The sequence below is a fragment of the Thermobia domestica genome, unplaced genomic scaffold (genome assembly GCF_964235325.1).
Source record: "Thermobia domestica unplaced genomic scaffold, izTheDome1.hap1.1 HAP1_SCAFFOLD_423, whole genome shotgun sequence".
NCBI classification, from domain to species: Eukaryota; Metazoa; Arthropoda; class Insecta; order Zygentoma; family Lepismatidae; genus Thermobia; species Thermobia domestica.
The window spans coordinates 18,653-37,625 of record NW_027656133.1 but is presented as its reverse complement, the minus strand read 5'-3'; the positions used below and the strand labels follow the sequence as shown (position 1 = coordinate 37,625).

The window sequence follows — 18,973 nt, the reverse complement described above, 5'->3', positions numbered from 1 at the left end:
AAGGAAATCGACGCAAAAGGCTGTAAGATGACATTTTTCATACCTTTTCTTTTCACATGACATATTTTCGACTCCAGACGACACAGGGACGGATCCAGGATGGATTCCTGAGGGATGGGATAGCGGTGAGTTGTAACACTGCTACTTAGGGTTACTTTAGTTTTATTATGTACAGACTTGAACTTTTGCATCACTGGTGCTTGTGCCATTGGAGGTGGCGAACGACCCTTCTCTCAGGATCCGCCTACAAGTCTCTATGCCATCCCTACAGGATAAAATAAGATACACAAGAATGTTTTCCACTTATGTTTGAAGGCATACGCGTAGCCAGAAATATTCGTTAGTCGGGTTTAAATATAGAGCCCCTAATAATAATAATAATAATAATAATATCCGCTTAGTATTGTGTTTCGTAGAACAGATTTAGACTTCTTCCTCTGACACTGTCCGTCTCCATATAAACATTTCCCACCCCCACCCCCATATATTTAGATTCCAATCAGTCTCGGTGGTCCGTCTCTCTGTTTATTGTTAATTTCACTGGAATGCATTTCTTTATAGTCTTCAATCTTTGCATAAAATTAACAGTTCTCACCTAAAAGATGTGTGGTGTAGTGTGCGACGCAATACTTCCCTGTGGGAAATCCTGGAAATGTACGTATTGCAATCGGGCATCTCACCTGAGTCTCCCGTTTAATCAGTAAGTACGCTGGGAATTTTATTTTGTGAGGTGTTCAAAACTCAAGAGGGAGAGCATTTAGAATAGTGATACATATTTTTACAGAAACGCAAAGGAAGCAATATATTTTGTTACGCCCAGGGATGTGTGTAAAGAAAGTTTGGTTGGTGTTACGGGTGTTTATGGGGTTGGGAAAGATTTTAAACAAAGAAACTTCATTTCCTAGCCTTCTCTGGATTACAGGGGTGCTCACAGTCAGGTTTTGGGGCACAGGTTGCACCTATGATTTTTTTTTTTTTTGAGGAGGGACATAATTTGTCATTGAAAGTGGAACAATCGAATTTTAATTATACCACAATGATGCTTTTATGAACACGAGTGGCGTATTTAGGAATTTGTTTCGGGAAGGGGTATGCACAATACGAGAATAAGCACTTATATTTTTCCTTTTAGGTGCCGACAAATTTTTAATGAAGTTGTGAATATAACACATTTATTTCGGGGGGGGAGGAGGTTTGAGCTCGATAGCCACAGACTGATGAACACTAAGTATGAAGGAGAACTTAGCATGAATAACATTTTTAAAAAAGTAATTGTCATAATAAAGAATGGTAAATTTGGGGGGAGGACAGTAAATGGGAAGAATGGTAACCTTCAGGGGAAAATAGGGCCCTCTGCCTGGATGTGTATATTCTCTACTCATTTACATTTTCTAAACATTGTGATGTGTCGTCGTACGTATATGTAAGCCCCTTCTCCATACAGGAAGATTGTTGTTGATCCAAGATGAAAGCTAAAATCTTCTAATTTCAATAGATATGAAAGGAGGGATTACAACCTGTACCAACACATCTTAAAGTACGCCACTGTTTGAAAGTATTTCTTTACTAATGTACATACTTTCCAAGAGCTCAGTTTGATGTGTTAGGTCCTATATATCGTTTCTAGCTATTTATCATTTTTAGAAAATATTTTTTCTGCATTTATATGCTTATCTCTCTCTCTCTCTCTCTCTCTATATATATATATATATATATATATATATATATATATATATATATATATATATATATATATATATATATATATATATATATATTTTACTTCTATCTGTTTACCTGTTTATCAACCGTTCGATTTATCTTTCATTCAACATTCAAATACTGCATTGAAATAAAGCTACATAGAAACGGAAGAAATAACCACAGAAATATGAAACACAATAGCACTTCTTTCTTCTCTTTTCTTATGTTTCTGAAGCCGAAAATCGTGCGATATTTTTCCTCGGTCGGCAGGAATATCTCGCTTTCCGTTGTCTTTTCACGGCACAGACATTTGTACTGCTATCCCTCCTGCTGTCACTCATAAAGTGATTATCCGTCGATATTCACATTTCAAGCAACCACGACTCGAAGGACAGGCAGAAAGACGACCGCTAAAAGCGGACAGGGAGGTTCGCACAGGAGTCAATAGACATTTCAACAAAAGGAGACACCAACTCAAAATTTGAGTGGGAGGGTTACATCTGCGTTGCCAAGTTTTTAAAATCAAACATGGAAGCTTTTTTACTGTGTTTTTTTCAAAATCTAAAACACACAAGACATAGATATGTGTCTCCTCTAGGTTTGTTCAAATTTTGACGTTTGTAACTTGAATAATAAAGAAGAAAATAGTGAAAAACTTTGCAATGCTTTTCAAATGGACTAACTTTCAAGGTTGCTAGGGGTACCAGATCACCTTAAGTTCTGAGACAGGTGTTGATTTAATCTCGAAGACAGGAATTATTTTCTCTCACTCACACTCTTTCTTTTTCTTTCTCTTTCCGACAGTCAAACGCTTAAAAAAAATACAAAAATGCACTAAGTAGTGCTATCATTCTACATGCTCCATCCAACTCCAACTGAGATGACTGATCTGATAAATAATACGAGTTTCCTGATAACTAATGCGAAAGATCAGTGCACACATTGCATCATTTTGAAGATTAAAATTTTGCTTGACTTGCAAATTCTCTCTTCCATGACAAGGATTCATCTATGCCCATTTTCAGCTTAACATTACACCAGGAGGCGCTTGCATGGTGCACTTCTTGTAAGCCAACAGTCCCAAGCCGTATAGGGAATTAGAACAATCATATTTTGAAAACACCGTGCCGTGTCTTAACCGAGTAATGAGTAACAAGATTTCCATAAATTCTCGCACAAAATGTGATACACTATTTCTGAACGATTTGCCTAGAGCGTAATCAGTTGTACGGGTTTCAATGAACCTCTGAAGACAAAATGCTCTTGTAATATAGCGTTCTCAGGATTTGAAGGATCTCGAAAAAGTGATTTGCCAACTTTGTAAAGCGCTATTACGTCACATATTTTTACAATTCCTTCATCCCATTTCCATACTGTCACGTGTATTATCTGCTGTTTTAGAATATCCAACATTACTTACTCAGTATTTCATGGGGTCAACTGCAATTCATAACCTTCAACACCAGCTCTATCGAACTTCCTAAACTTTGTCTCAGAATTTACGATAACAGATTTAAACATCACGCAGTATGAATTTTCTTGTTGCAATACTTAAATTACAACCTTACATATCTGTTTGAAAATACGATGTATATTTTATAATTATAGAATCGTAGTGTAATGAAATGCAACGATACAATAATTAGAATTTAAAACAAAAAAAACACCTCCCAACACTTTAAATATGTTTCCTGAGATAAAGATTCAATTCTTACTTTTTTTTTTTCTTTTAATCAAACAACTTTCTTCTTCCCTCCTACGTAAGTTTCCAGACAATATTTTCAGATTTTTCCTTGGTCAAGGTTTCATTCACAGAATCTCACTAATTTTGAGTTGTTGAAAATACAACTTGTAATAATATTGTATTGTCCTAATTAAACATGAACCATTTCCTGCATTCTACGAAATACTTACTTGCAGCTGCTGTTCTTTCTTTTCCACTGCTGCACGAAATACAGAATTCTAATCTATTATAATGTACTCAGATTGAATAGACCAATGAAAAAAAAAAATGTTGAAAATAAGAAAGAATAAAATTGTTTACGTCAGCATTTCTCAAACTTTGAAGTGAGGTCACTTTTATTATTCAGATTGTTCTACGGACTATCCGACTCTTCTACATTTCGAATGCAAATTAAATATTAAAAAAAAATATTTTGAGCATATGATAATACCAGTAAACATATATATCTAAAATAAATTATTTAGAGTTCCCTTAATTTAATATTAATAGAAGAAATTGCGTATTAATTACTGAAGGCTATCTACAACATTTTTATAGCAGGTAGAATAATAAATTTCATGAAGTTGTTAGTCCAAGGAGAAAGGGTGAAAGTAGCTTGGTAGTGTAACATATCAACATCTCTGAGATTTTCAAGTGTAGTGTAAGAGATGAAATTCAATTCAATTTCTATTATCTTTTTTTTTTTTTTTTTCCTTCTTTTTTGGACTCATGTTCTGCCTTAAAAAAAGCCACAAGCCAATACCTCAAGGACCACTTATAATCCGCGGACAATAGTTTAAAAACGCTGGTCTAGATATTTTTAGCATGGTAAGTTTGATCACTAGTAACACTATTTAAAGAAAAATGTAGTATACTTGCATAATATACATACTTCGTTTTTACCAATATTGGTTTATCGCTCATAATGATAAAAATATTTGTCTGGAAACAGCCTATTTTTTTAAGGAACTTTCGGTCAATGTGACGTTAAACCAATATAAAAGTCTTATCATTTATGACTCTAGCATACCAAGTGGGCCTTGTGGTGGACTAACACCGTGTGTATGGGTTTTCTCGGTGTTCTCCAGTTTCTTCGCACTTTCTTTATTCCATCATTTCCTTCATTCTCATCATTACCGTCCCTTCTTTAGCCTACACGGCATTACCGTGGGGCAAAAACCTTCACTTTATTTCATAGTTCTAGCATAAACTGTAACTTAATACCCTGACTAGTTCAACAATAGTAAAGTAAGACAGCACAAAATTATGGGAATAATGAAGCGCTTTACAATCTGTCAAACCATTCTTTCTGTTTTTAATAAAATGTACTTTCCGCTTCTCTCCACTTTTCTTTACATGAAAATTGCACCAAATTATCACAGCAAATTTTGAAACCGAAAAAGCAGGCAGCATAATACGGTACATCCTACAGCATTTTGCATGCACTAGGATATGAAACATGCTCTGAAATGTTAAGAAAGGAAAAAGTTGGAAAGTTTATATACCTTATCCGGGTGGTTTTTGTTTTCTTCTTTCCATTTATTAAACTGAGCTTCCCACTGCTGAAATTGAGCATCAAATGCTTTTTCTGCTTCCGACATTTCACCGGAACTATCCTGGAACAATGAAAATTGAGAAATCATTAGGGTCAAGTGGGAAAAACGATTCCCATGACCATTTCCAATTAGATTCTGTTATGATGGAATCAAAGGAGGCACGAACAAGGTATTAGTGAGGTCGCAAGAGGATTCACGGGGTAACACACTATCAGCATGTTAAGAAAAGCAATATTTCTGATATAGATGGTGAAGTAGCACTGAATGGGCTCAGAATAAATATCAAATATAAAGTTCTACGAAATATAAAGGTCTACTACATATCTATCGTCAGCACCACAGCACAGCAACGTAAAAAGAATTAAATTAGATTAGACTGTTAAGGTAATATGATTATGTGATGAACATGATAAATGTCTACCAGTTGAAGAAGAAAAGAATAACTGCATGAAAATTAGCAACCCAGTGATGAGTTATACCACGGTGAGACCAACACGAAAAAAAAAGTGATCATTACTTTTGTTAACAACGTGTTCCACGTCGCACACAATTGTGAAACCTCATGTCCTTCTGTCTACAATTGTACAACACGTCTCTATTAAGAATGAATGAGCTACACTAATTTAAAAATGTTGCTTGTAGCATTTTCACATTGCTAATTATACTAACAGAACTACCATTTAAATTAATGGAAATTGGTAGTCGTAAGTAACGAGTCATAGTCGTTAGTAAATATGGATTACATTTTATCCACAAATTCTCATGCAAATACGTTGAAAACAACAATATTCCTTAATATAGAACAAAATATAAGAAAAATGTGTATTGAAAGCATTTGTTTTCTCATCTAGCTGCTATAACTAAATATCAGTCATTACTATGGTACTTAGCAATTTGTCCAAAATGCTAACCTTGGTTTATCAAAACTGTTACCGATACTTATTAGTTCCGTAACCCATTTTCACATATTTATGAATATACTTCAAATATACATGAAAAATTAATAACATAAAATAGTCCCGATTAGTGAAATTCTCCCGATTATACAGAAACATGCATGCAACTTACGACAGGCGACAAACCCTTAAATAATGAGAGAATAACTTGAAAATGTCTTATTTTAATAAAGAATTTTTCTTCTACCTACTAGAATATTATACTGTAAGTTAATATGCAATATTAATTTGTTTTCAATTTGGAACACTAAAGGCAGGACTTGTAGGCAGAGGCAGCCATCAAAACAGTTTCCAATTTTCCACTTTCCTCAAAATAACGCAAAAATCAAAGAATTATATTAAAATATTTCTCCGTTATTAATATTAAAACATTAATAAATTTTCGTACTGATTAAACTAGTCATTGCTTTTAACATGCTCTTCACTCTTGCTCAGTTTATCATCTAAGCTATGACGTCATTACATGAATACTTATATTTTGACAATGAGGAACATAACAACTCACGACTGTTTCACTGTGTAGTATTTTCAAAGAACTAGAACATGAATATGAATATGAAACATGGAAAAAACTGTGCATAAAAAACATGAGTATTATTCCTTGAATACGCAGGCGGAGTGTAATGAGTGACCTCAACACACAACAATACAGAAACAACTACTGCGCGACTAACGTAAGTGTAATTATTCAAATAACTTCCTGCTTCCCTTAACAGCATCAATACAAAGGGCACTAGGAAAGTTTTGCAATAGAACAGCACGAATCATCACAGGAGTTTGCAACGTAGCAAGTGTTTCAACATGTTCAAACATGCACTGTAAAAGCTCTAGTCACTCACTCGGTGTCAGTTGATTTTCAGCTAAGTTAGTGAAAAGAGGTGGAAATGTCTCACAGTCAAAACTGAATACCGGGCAATTTTGCACGGGGTTTGAGTGTTGATCAGTGTTTAGAGGAAATTACTCCTGTGCTTGGAGAGGATTGTCCTCATCGTACCACGATATTTAGGTGGTACCGAGTTTAACAAAGGTAAGTTCAGCCTTGAGAACGCTTCAAGGTCAGGTCGGCTATCTTCATCTGTGACTGAACAAAACACTGCTCCAGTAAGGAAAATGCTTGAGACATATAGACGGATCACATACCGTGAAATAAAAGTTTAGGCATTAATGTACCAGCAGTTCCAGCTATTCTCCGCAATCACCTTCGAGTTGGAAAAATTTGTACCCTTTGGGTAACACATACCTTGACCGATGAGCAGATGGTACACAGTGTTTCACGGTGCCTTGAAATGTTGAAAAAATTTTAAAATCTTCCTCGTAACAGTATTATGACAGGTGACGAAACGTCGTTCTATTACTGTGACGTCTCGACCAAGGCTCAAAAGAAAGTGTGGGTGTTCGAAGCTGAGGAAACTCCTGTGGCTGTTCGAAAGTCCACATCAGTGAAGAAGAGAATAGTGGCGGTATTTTTGAGCGTGTGTGGAATTGTCGAGCGAATTGTCTTAGACACACAGAAGATAGTCACAGGAAAGTGGTATACCGAGGAATGTCTGCCTTAAGTTCTTACAGCTCTCAAACAGCTGCATCCAAACTAAAGGGTGGGCAAATGGTTTCTTCGCCAACGCTCCAGCGCAGCCTTCAAAAGTTTGCTCAGAGTATTTGACCAGCACTGGACTAAAACTGTTAGAGCACCCTCCATACAGTCCAGATCTCGCTTCCTGAGACTTCGCGCTGTTCCTCCATGTAAAGACCAGATTGGAAGGAAGGCATTTTACAAGTGATGACGCCCTACTAAGGGCTTGGGGGAATGAGTGTGCCCAGACCTTTGCTGAAAGATAGCAGTTTCTTCAACGACTGGTAAAATATGTGGTGGAAAGTACTTTCAAAAAAAGTATAAGAAAAAGGTCGTACTGCAAAATTTTCCTAGTGCGCTTTGTATTTGAATGACAACGACGCCCAGTTATAGAATAACGTTAAGATCTCTTCGCAGAAAAGCTACGGGCACAAAACAAGAATTATAGAGATCGGAAGTTAGGCAAAATGCGTATTTCTTACTGTTAGAATGATAAAAATGAACGCAAGTTGCCTATATTATTGCTTAATACCGAGAATTGTCTATTCTTTGCATTTTACTTAAGACTTGATTGAGATAACTGCAGAGATCTCTTGTTTCGTTAAACGTTTCTGTCAGTTTAGGAAGTTAGGAAGAACCGAAATCATCTTATGTCAAGATGAAGGTGAAGCTCCACCCTGATACATAGAATGTCGCTGCAAGAAATGTGAGCAAGTTATTGCAATCACAACTAACAATTCCTTGTGACTGACTACCGTGTATAAAAGACTGTAAATCTTAGTACTGCTGAGTTAGGAGATAATATAACGTAAACACAGTGGACCAACTGTCTACGGACCCGTTCGATTCGCGAACAAGTCTTGTGAACTTCTTCGCGAATTGAAGGAGTCCGTACACTTCTTACGAACAATAGAGTATATCGGAATACGAACGTACACACACACACACATCTATGCCAACAATTTCACGCGCCTAGCAACGCTTTTCCACGTTTGGCTTAAACATTATGTCAGATTGCTGTTTTTTTTTTATATATATATATATATATTTTGTTTTTTTAGCCCTCATGTGCTTTCTAAGTCTTTCAAAGGGATATCGTTACTTCTATTTATATTCTTCATTACAAAAAACTTAGAAATGTAAAACGTACATACAGTATCATGTTTCTATGGCTAGAATGAATTAACTGTATTTAAAAAATGTTTAAATGAAAAAAAAAATCGTTTACGAACAGCGTTACGAAATGGATTTATGTTCGTAACCCGTGGGTCCACTGTAATTTATTTATTAGATGTACTATACATAAAAATATTTTTTTGCTTCATTCTATAAAACAATGGGCACTTCTAGACTATTCGACATATTTATGACTTACTTCCATTTTTCTGACATTAATGTTTCTTCATTTTGTCGAGTTAGAGTTTAGTGTATGTCTGTTTTCCAAACTACTTTCCATATTTTGTCCCTAAATATCCGGTCTCTAATAATAATAATAATAATAATAATAATAATAATAATAATAATAATAATAAATTGAATATGTGGAATACTTTATTTTCCGTAACTTTACTTACATTGGTCGTGTAGTATTTTATTTTCGTAGGATGTCTTAGTACCTGCAATAGTTACAATGACACTTTTTTTCTTTCATTCTAAACGTGACTACTCGTTTTGCATTTTCATATTAAGAAATATAATATTTATTATAAAATTATTTTTTCTCGGAAATCTTTGAAATTCGCATGAAAGAATACGCACGTATACCTTCAGTAATCATTTAAAAAAATTACTCCGAAATTAGTAATAATTTCATTCACTAATTGAAGTATCGATACTATTTGCTGCTAATTCTGCTTTTTCATTCCTACGTAATAGTTAAAAATTTCCAACAAGCTACATACTATAAATTACAATTTCAAATTGAACTATGAATCATAGTTACCCAACAAAAATTACTGTTATGACGAACAGTTACGCCTCCGTTAAATACTACCATCTTACAAAAATATATAAATAAATCTCAAGTCAGTCATACGGAGTCCTGTTTCTTAGAAAAGTTATAAGAGGTTTCAAACACCTCCAAAACCCTCACTCACATTTTAAACTTTAAAATACAGCGGACTCTTTTATAATTCGAATTCCAAGAGGAAACTAAAAACATTCGAATGACTCAAAAGTCAACTGAACAAACCTACTGCACATAGAAAAAGATAATTAATATGCAGTAGACTTCACCTTCAGGGCAGCATATTTGCGTGATCCAATACCGAAAAACAAACTACATTTACTCGTACATAAACTACCCACACGTACCATGGAACAGACGCTTAGGCACAGTACCACAAACATTGAATTAACACAAAACTAAGTACATGAATAAGAATAAAAACCTTAATTATCTCTTCTCGCGTGAAATACGTCGTTAAGTCAACATTTGCTTGACATTCAATAGATCTTAAATTTTCACCATTTCGGAAACTTTAGATGAGTTTGATATATGTTCCTTCTTTACTTCACCACCGATTTTCGTGTCTGAATATATATCATCATCATCCGATTAATTGTGTTTTTTTGTCACTCTTTCCTAAGGCTTCCTCAGGATAATTGAAAAGCAGTTGAAACTGCATTCTTCTGTTTGCAAACTGTCAAACTTTAAAAATTCTTTTACTATAATTAGTTCGACTTATACAAACAAGAGATTCAAAGGTTCTATTTACCCACGATTTTTACTATTGTTTTCAATGCAGTTTTCAAAGAAAGAAAAAAAAAACTTTTATTCGAATTACCAAACATTTCGAAAAATCCAAGCTTGAATTAACGAGAGTCCGCTGTATACAGGAGTGATTCCAAGCATATTCACATCATATCAACTTAAGTTAGAAACTTTCTAAAACCGCTTTTTCACTTTCATGCAACTACTTAATATAAAAAACTAAATGGATAGGAGTCTAACGGGCTTAATTTCAGTACAGAGATGGAGCAAATGTTACAATTCAATAATGCCACAAACTATAGTTTTTTTCTTCTTCTTCTAAATTTCAATTTCCAAGCTTTCAAGAAGTAAAAGTTTCTGCAATTCCATCAAAAAATCTTTGTACAGTCTGGTAAGCTAAACAGACATTAATGAACCCATTGATTCTTTGAAGCAAACAATAATAACAATAAATAATAATCATCTTCAATTGGCAAGTTCTTTCAAACCCATTCCTACTCTGGAAAGAACATGTGTAATATCAGACATGATATACAATCTGGACGATTCTTCCCATGTGTTATTTTCTAAAACAAATTCCGAACGAAACGAATTCAGCATAACTTCCTACAATTTCTAAAATGTGACATGCAATTGACGATAATCTAATTTATCGACGAAGAAATTTTATCAAAAGAATTGATTGGATTTTTCTTTATTAAATGTCATATGAAAGAATGAAGTAGCTGAAAAACGATACTACCAATATTGAATACTGGTACTTACTTTGCCTCATTACTATATACATAAAACGAGACAAAATACATGTTTGAATCTTTTATTTAACTCACATTTTCTCTCACTGTCTGAATAAAATGGATTGATACTTAAACATAAGTTTCTTGTGAATAATTTACTTTAAATCCATTCTATTTGTGATAATTTGTTTTTAGTAGTATTGAAATAAGGAGGACCCTATATTTATCTAATACAAAATCCTACAAATACAGGGCATCCGGTTTACACGTCCAATAAAGAACAATTCAGAACTTCTGATCTAATTATTATGTTGTTCCGAAGTTTTTTACAAGCAGAGAAGCTCAAAATTTTTTTCTCATCATAAGTGTCGTCACACTGCGCATATACAGGGTGGGCCATTTTAATTAATCCACGGAAATATCTGAAAAATGATAAAACATAGAAGAAATTTTTGAAGTACACGTTATATATTGCTAAGGGGGAAACCCAATTCCGCCAAAAGTACCCCTCCCCGCCCCCCGTAAATGGGGGTAACGGGGGGTAACTTTGAAATGTCAAATGGGAACATGGGTCGAGTAATACCTCGTTCGAAAGGTCTTGGAAAACTAAGTAACGCTGTACCAAAAGATGTTTCATATTGTGCACCAGTTTCAAAATGGCCGCCATGACATGGTTCGGAAACTCCAGTACCAGTAGTATGAAAACCATGGAAGGTAAATGAATGGAACAAAATTGAAATACGTAAATATCATAGGGCATATCGAATGGTGTGGTCCCTGTGATCCCAGTGACCTCCCTGAAGGGGTCTTGTGGGTTAACTTCAAAATTTCAATGTCCAACCGGACAACGGTTCGGGCGTACGCTTGACCTACCCAATGCTGTTTGGAAGGCAGACTTCATGCATAGAGAATTGGTGCACTAAGTTAACGCGGATGGCCACAGTTACATTTTGATTAACTATTAGCATTCATGTCATATTGTGAGCTTGAGGGACGAAACGGTGTGTACGTATATCCCCGAAATGCTTTCTGAATAACCAGCACGCATTGCATAAAAGTTTCTCTTTTTTTAGTCACTACAGCGTCATCCTTACAAACAAATGTTTCAACCACACCATACCTATTTGTAAGGTTAGCCTTAATTTACGAATTAAAGTAGAGTTCTCGTTTGAACTTTCACTTTACTTTCCACCCCACTCACATACAGAGCGCAGGGAGAGATTATTTTGCAGGACTTGGATTTCTCTCTATACATCATGGCAATTTTACTCTAATATTTTTATCTCTGTTTAATTATTCTCGAGCCTTGGAACGCCTCCGTGGTTTTCCTATTTAATTTTCGTTATTTTCATTTATGTCTAACCGTATTCATACTATGGGCACTAGACGTTTTCTTAGACACAGTCACCATGTCTTTGCGATCATTTTGAAAACGGTGTCTCATGTCGAAAATTTTCTTACAGAAGCTGTTTGATATTAATTTGTCTATGTAACGTGATGTTACTCGCTTCAAGCTGCTATTTGAAATTTTTAAGTTGGCCCCGGATACTTTTCAGTTGGCCCTTGGAGTCACCCCGACAACACCTCTCGATGTACCTTACGTCAGTTAGCTACCCCAGTTTTTCTCTTGTTGATTTATCTCCAATCGCTTTCATACTACGGGTACTAAACCTTTTCTCTGACACGGATACTATGTTTCGGCGGCCTTTTGAGAACACTGCCATTTCACATCAATCGTTTTCTCCTGCAATATGTTAGATTTTGCAAGATTTATCGAACGAGGTACCACTCGACTCATGTTACTATTTGAAATTTTGAAGTTAGCCCCCAAGACCCCTTCAGGGAGGCCACTGGGATCACAGGGACCACACCGTTCGATATGCCCTATGATATTTACGTATTTCAATTTTGTTCCATTCATTTACCTTCCATGGTTTTCACACTACGGGTACTGGAGTTTCCGAACCATATTATGGCGGCCATTTTGAAACCGGTGCACAATATGGAACATCTTTTGGTACAGCGTTACTTAGTTTTCCAAGACCTTTCGAACGAGGTATTACTCGACCCATGTTCCCATTTGACATTTCAAAGTTACCCCCCGTTACCCCCATTTACGGGGGGCGGGGAGGGGTACTTTTGGCGGAATTGGGTTTCCCCCTTAGCAATATATAACGTGTACTTGAAACATTTCTTCTATGTTTTATCATTTTTCAGATATTTCCGTGGATTAATTAAAATGGCCCACCCTGTATACAAAGTGCACTACCACAATGGCATCAATAGCAAGATGGACTCTAGTCCGAATTCAAGTTTGTAACACTCGTGCAATGTAGTTTTAGTATTGGGTATCGACTACGACCTACAGACAATGTACCAACGTTGAAGTCCATCAAGAAACAGGAAAAACGCCTTCGTCACACCGAAAATTTGCTATCACTTTCGGACCGCCACACAAAGCGTGCTGTTCCATCCAATGGATAATGACCCAATTTTATGAACCCTTAGAAGCTCTGACCTTACGCCATTTTCTCCTTTGCAAATTTGTAAAACCTCTGGTTTATAGAACTCCCATTCGTTATCTACGTGATCTGTGAGACTGCACTCGTGCTGCTATTAATAATGTTGCACCAGAAGTGCTAGACAACACTGGAATATAGGTTCGACGTCTGCCGCGCTACAAATGATGCACATATTGAAATGAAATCTATTGCATATAGGATGTAGAAAAAACATTTTGAGTTTCTCTACATGTAGAACTAACCTTTGTAGAGATATATTAGAACGACAGTTATGATATTTTTTCTTTATTGGACATTTAATACGGATATGTACTAACAACATAGAAATACGATAGGTCTGATGATTTTTTTCTTTTATCGAATGTTTACGGCGGACACCCTGTACTAGAAACAATTATGAATTGTTACATTTAGAAATTAACTCGAATTAGATTAAGTCGTTCTCAGACCACATTTAAGATTTAGCGGATTTGAAAAAGAAGTATGTACTTTCTGACAAGCATAAAGCCCACGATTCACAGTTTGAAAACTTCTATATAAAAAATAAATCTTCCTTTATGATCTGAACAGGGCTTCATAGAAACCTAACCTGACAATGTTAGAATAAGGGAACTTCGCTGTACTACTATATATATATATTTCCTTAAAGCATTCAACAGCTCTGAAATTAAGCATTATCCGTGTTAATTTACTCACATACTACACTCAAACAATTTTCAAGTTACTAATCTCAGCCACACATAATACATCATATAGACAATTTTGCAAAATTCATGCTTACCTTCCTAACTCGAGTAACTTCTCCAGGTTCTGGACGTTGTTGCCTTTCAAAGCCGGGACCATTACCGAAGTCTTGACTCTTATCTTGATTCGGTTCATTTGGACCTTGACCCCATCGTCCTCCTTGTCTTGCACCACGTGTTTGACCTCGTCCTCTGCCTCGTCCACCACGTCCACTAAAGCCGCCACGCGGACTATCAAACTGCCCTCCTTGGGGGCTGCCATAGGATCCATCGAACTGTCCACTAGCACCGCCTGCTGGCCCACCAAACTGCCCACCTTGGTTACCGAATTGAGAAGGAAACTGATTACCGAACTGACTATCACGATTCCCTTGATTCACATCTTGGTCAGGTTTATCATCTGCACTACCCTGTCCACCATATCGACCACCATATGTACCATACGAATCACCACGAAACTTTTTATACGCTCCCCCATCTGTACCCCCAAACTGGTCAGGTTGACTACTATTCTGATCTTCTGCAACTCTTTTTGGGTGACTACTAAACTGCGAATCGTCTTGTGAAGTAGCATTAAAATTACCACTATAATTATCTTCAGGTCTCTTATAGCTACTATTGCCGTAAGGTGTTGCACTAGCATCTGTTCGCGGAGGCGGTGTTCCGTAAGGGACTCCTTGCGACGCTCCATATCCAGCTCCCTGTGCATTAGGATAAGCGCTACCTGGAGTACTACCGTATCCTGCACCTTGAGTGTTCCCATACCCTTGTGAACCGCCATATGCACCTGGTGCACCTCCATACATCCCTGCGGGAGGTGCCCCATATGGCGGATTACCATAAGGAGCAGCTTGAGGACCTCCATAGGGTGTGGTAGGAGGCATGCCATATGCACCTGTGGGTTGCGCACCATATGGAGGGTTCTGAACACCAGGATATGCCCCTCCATATCCATAAGCATTTGGTGGTGGCATTGCATAAGCATTTGTCGTAGCAGTACCGTACGGATTTGCTTGAGCTCCGTAGGGATCAGGAGGTACTCCCGGCGGTGGTCTCGCGTAAGGAGAATCGTCGGTTTTCCCAGGTGTACCGGTCTGCGGCGTCCCAAATTGATCTGCTGATTCATTATATGCTCCATACGTTGAAGCACTTGCAGCCTTCTGTGGATCTACAGTGGAACTATTATACGATTGAGGAGGTCCACCGTACGAAGACGGTGGTGCTCCTGACGTGGTTGTTCCTGGAGTCGACTGAGTTGTAGTTACAGAAGCTGACGAAGTTGCATGAGTAGTGCCTGACAGACTATTTGGTTGTTTATCAGAAGCCTGTGTATCTGCAGAAACTGGCTTGCTAGCATCTTGGCTCTTACTTAGTTGAGCAGAAGAGGTGTCAGGCCCCTTATCAGATTGAGTAGAGTACGACGCTGATGTCTGTTGTAAGGGTGCGCTCGAATCTCCTGCTGCTGAAGGACCTGTAGAAGCTGTACCTGATGTAGGCGTTGCTCCTGTCACTGCTGATGCTACTGCATTGGGCCCCGCTGCAGCTGCAGCAGCTGCTGCTGCTTTGTTGGCTTCTTCAGGAGGTGGTGGTGGTGGCTTATCTGGTGGCAGAGGTGGAGGTGGGTTGCTATATCCTGAAGCATCTGTTCCTCCCGCTGTTTGGGACTGTGCTGCACCCAGAGCCTCTTGATACTGCAAAGAGAAATTAAGAAACATAATTAGATATTTGCAGAAATCATCATTCTCATCTTATTAATATGCTAAACTTAAATCTTTAGACGGGTCTATCGCGCGTTTGCGTTCTTCAGACAAGTGTATTTAGTATGTAAACCGTCTACTAGTGGCGATTACTTCCTTTAATTTTTGCAAAATATTGGTAACACGCTGGAAAAGTATATTAAATTAATGTTTACGTAATTACACAATACATGTGAAGTTCAGAAATGTTTGGTAGATTACGTTCGTAAGAGATTGGAGTAAATGTGTGTAACGTAACAAAAAAAAAAAAAAAAAGTATTTGAAATCTCACAAACTCTTGACTATCCGTTAGTGAAGTAGTTTGCGGCTTTGCTGTTCGACGACTCCCTTGATAGAAAGCTTCTGTGAACTTCAAGGATATGGTGCTATGTACCGAGTGTGTAATGAATTTTATGAAGTACGTAAAGGAAATACGTCTTGCTGTAGTTACATTCCACGTTTAGAAATAGAAGAAATAGGACCTAATAGGACTGAAGTTTTGTGAGTTTGTATAGTGAACTGACAGACAAATATCAAGATAAAGTATTCAAATATTGTTGTATGGATTCATGAAGAATTAATATTCTATAGGTTTGTACTTTAAAGCTTTAAAGAGCATTGATTCCTGGGCATATCTTTATTTAGTTTATTAATATTATTGCCCATATATTTTTTTCTTTTTTAATGTTAGTTTATGCTTTGTTTCAGTCCATTTTGATTAACGATAGCCAGATATTAATGTTCGTTGGAGCTTTGATAGGAATTTTATTAGATGTGTTATTCTACAAAATTGAACGTTGAAATTGAAAATACAAAATTACACTTGTTACCTCCATATCACTACAGAAACGTAAAGATACGGAATACTATATCGAATAGGACGATTCGGAAGGTGCTAAGTTAAAATTTTACATGGTAAATTATATTTTCCATTAAATTATATATATCGAGACGTCCTGAGTTTGACATATTGAAAGTAATTACTACCTACGCTGTCTAGCAGCTCTGTAACCTTATGAAATGTTCCGAACATGTCCTCTAGTCACGCCAAACGAGGACGAAAATATAAAGTACTGAGTTTTCCGACTTTAGTACGTTACAGGGTCTATACTTTAAATAATAACAATAAATCCTGAAAACAAAATTTATTACAGACAAACCTTCAGTAGTCTTCAAAGTATGTTACTTGATCATCAACACACTTCTGCAAGCGAGTTTTCCACGCTTTGTACGCTTCCTAAATGTCAGCAACTGGAAGAGCCTTCAGAGCACGTGTGCAAGCCGCTTTGACAGCGTCCAGGTTTCCGTGGTGGTGTCCTTTAAGGACTCTTTTCACTATGAGAAAGAGGGAAAAGTTTGCAGGGGCAAGGGTGAGGAATCGACGTGATGCCAGTTTTAGTCAGGTAATCTGCAGGGCACCACGAAGCAAATGTGACATGCGGCATTGTGGTTATGGAATTTCCAATCAGCGGCAATTTCTGGTCGCACTTGGTTAACCCTTCTCTTCAATCTTTTTAACACTTCCACGTAAAAGACGCCATTCACTGTCTGTCCTCCAGGCACAAATTCCGTGCGAACCACGCCTTTCTTATCGAAATACACAATCAGTAATGCTTTGATTTTGGACCTGAATATGAGGTTTTTCTTTTTTCTTTTTGTGTATGTGTATCGTCGAGGCGACTGCGAAATGTGCCACTGGGTACTCTACCGTTTTGTTTCGAGCTCGTACTCAAAGATCCAACTTTTATCTCCAGTAATGACATTGTCCAAGAACTGAGGTTTTCTTCAATGCGTTCCAAAAGATCTTTCGAAACTGCCTCACGGTTTTGCATTTGCTCATTCGTTAAAACTTTCGGAACGAGCTTGGCGCAAATCTTCCTCATCCCAAGATCCTCGGTGATGATTTTGTGAACAACCATTTTATCGATTCCTAGCGTATCCGCGATAAAACGAACACTTAAACGCCAAGATTTGTCTTCCACACTCTCCCAGCCTTCTTTGAACATTTTGTGCCACCTAAAAACTTGAGCTTATGATAAGCTTTCACTGCCATACGCTTGCCGAATATCTCCAGCGTTGATGCACAAGAGGTTTCAACGCGAACACAAACTCTGATTGCGTAACGCTGTTCAATGCTTTGCTGCATTTTACTCTTGCACACACTTCTTTGCGGACGTTCAAGCCACGCGTGATCATGCCTCAACGGAAGGTAGCAGGCAACTGCCGCTTGGAGCGCTTTTAAGCCCTCCTCCCCCCCGCTACCAACTCAAACCGGTCCCCGCGCGTTCTGATGTATAGCCGCGTAAGGACAAAAAATATTCTCATTACTTAAAATATAGACCCTGTATACTACAAAAATCTTTTTGCATCCGTTTATTTCTCAAATTCAAACTTCAGTAATTCAGGAAGTTTACCATGAAAGAAAACGTAAGACAGAAAGTATGCAAACAGTGATAAAAGCACTACGGTAAAAACAGTAATATGAGGATATTGATCTTCTGTCGGGACTACGTAGCAAAGGTAAAGAAAGGCCTAAATTAGTATGGAAGATAAAGTGTCAAATACTTGCCGGGAATGTCAATTAAACTGGAAACTAAAAACTCTCGAGTGACAACAGCCAGGGAACACACACACACAGGAGAAAGCAAGAAATGAATTAAGTATAACCATTTTGACAATTATAATGCAGCAGGATATAGAGGTAATGAAGAAACGAAAAACTTTACAGATCATTCGGTGGTAATTTCCAATAAGTGTTGGTAAGTGCCGCCGGTGGCAGAGTTACCTCTACCATGGTAAGGATAGATGTTGAGTGTTTCGTCTAGCTCAACACGCCGCACGCAATAGTGATCTTCGCTACAAAGTAGAAATCCATGTATTAAATGTAAATGTCCAATGCAAAGTAGCCAGAATTTGTTCCTCCTGTCGTCAAGATCTTCAGCTGGTGGTATATGTAATTTATTGTTGACAGCCTGGTCCCATTCAATCTGGGCAGTAAATAGCGAACGCAGAT

General features: G+C 37.2%; 1 protein-coding gene across 3 annotated transcripts in view; it reads right to left on the bottom strand.

Annotated features, from left to right (window-relative positions):
• The window catches only part of LOC145676843 (uncharacterized), a 118,556-nt gene extending 102,602 nt beyond the window's left edge, over positions 1-15,954 (bottom strand). For 2 of the 3 annotated variants that reach the window (XM_081747630.1, XM_081747632.1), the window contains exons 1-2: positions 14,263-15,954; positions 4,933-5,043 (exon numbers count right to left, since the gene is read on the bottom strand). In XM_081747630.1, coding sequence (XP_081603756.1) covers positions 4,933-5,043; positions 14,263-15,939 — 1,788 coding nt within the window. In that variant the 5' untranslated portion in view covers positions 15,940-15,954. The remainder of the gene's footprint in view (positions 1-4,932; positions 5,044-14,262) is intronic. The other variant, XM_081747631.1, reaches the window with a different exon arrangement.
• Positions 15,955-18,973: the final 3,019 nt, after the last annotated feature.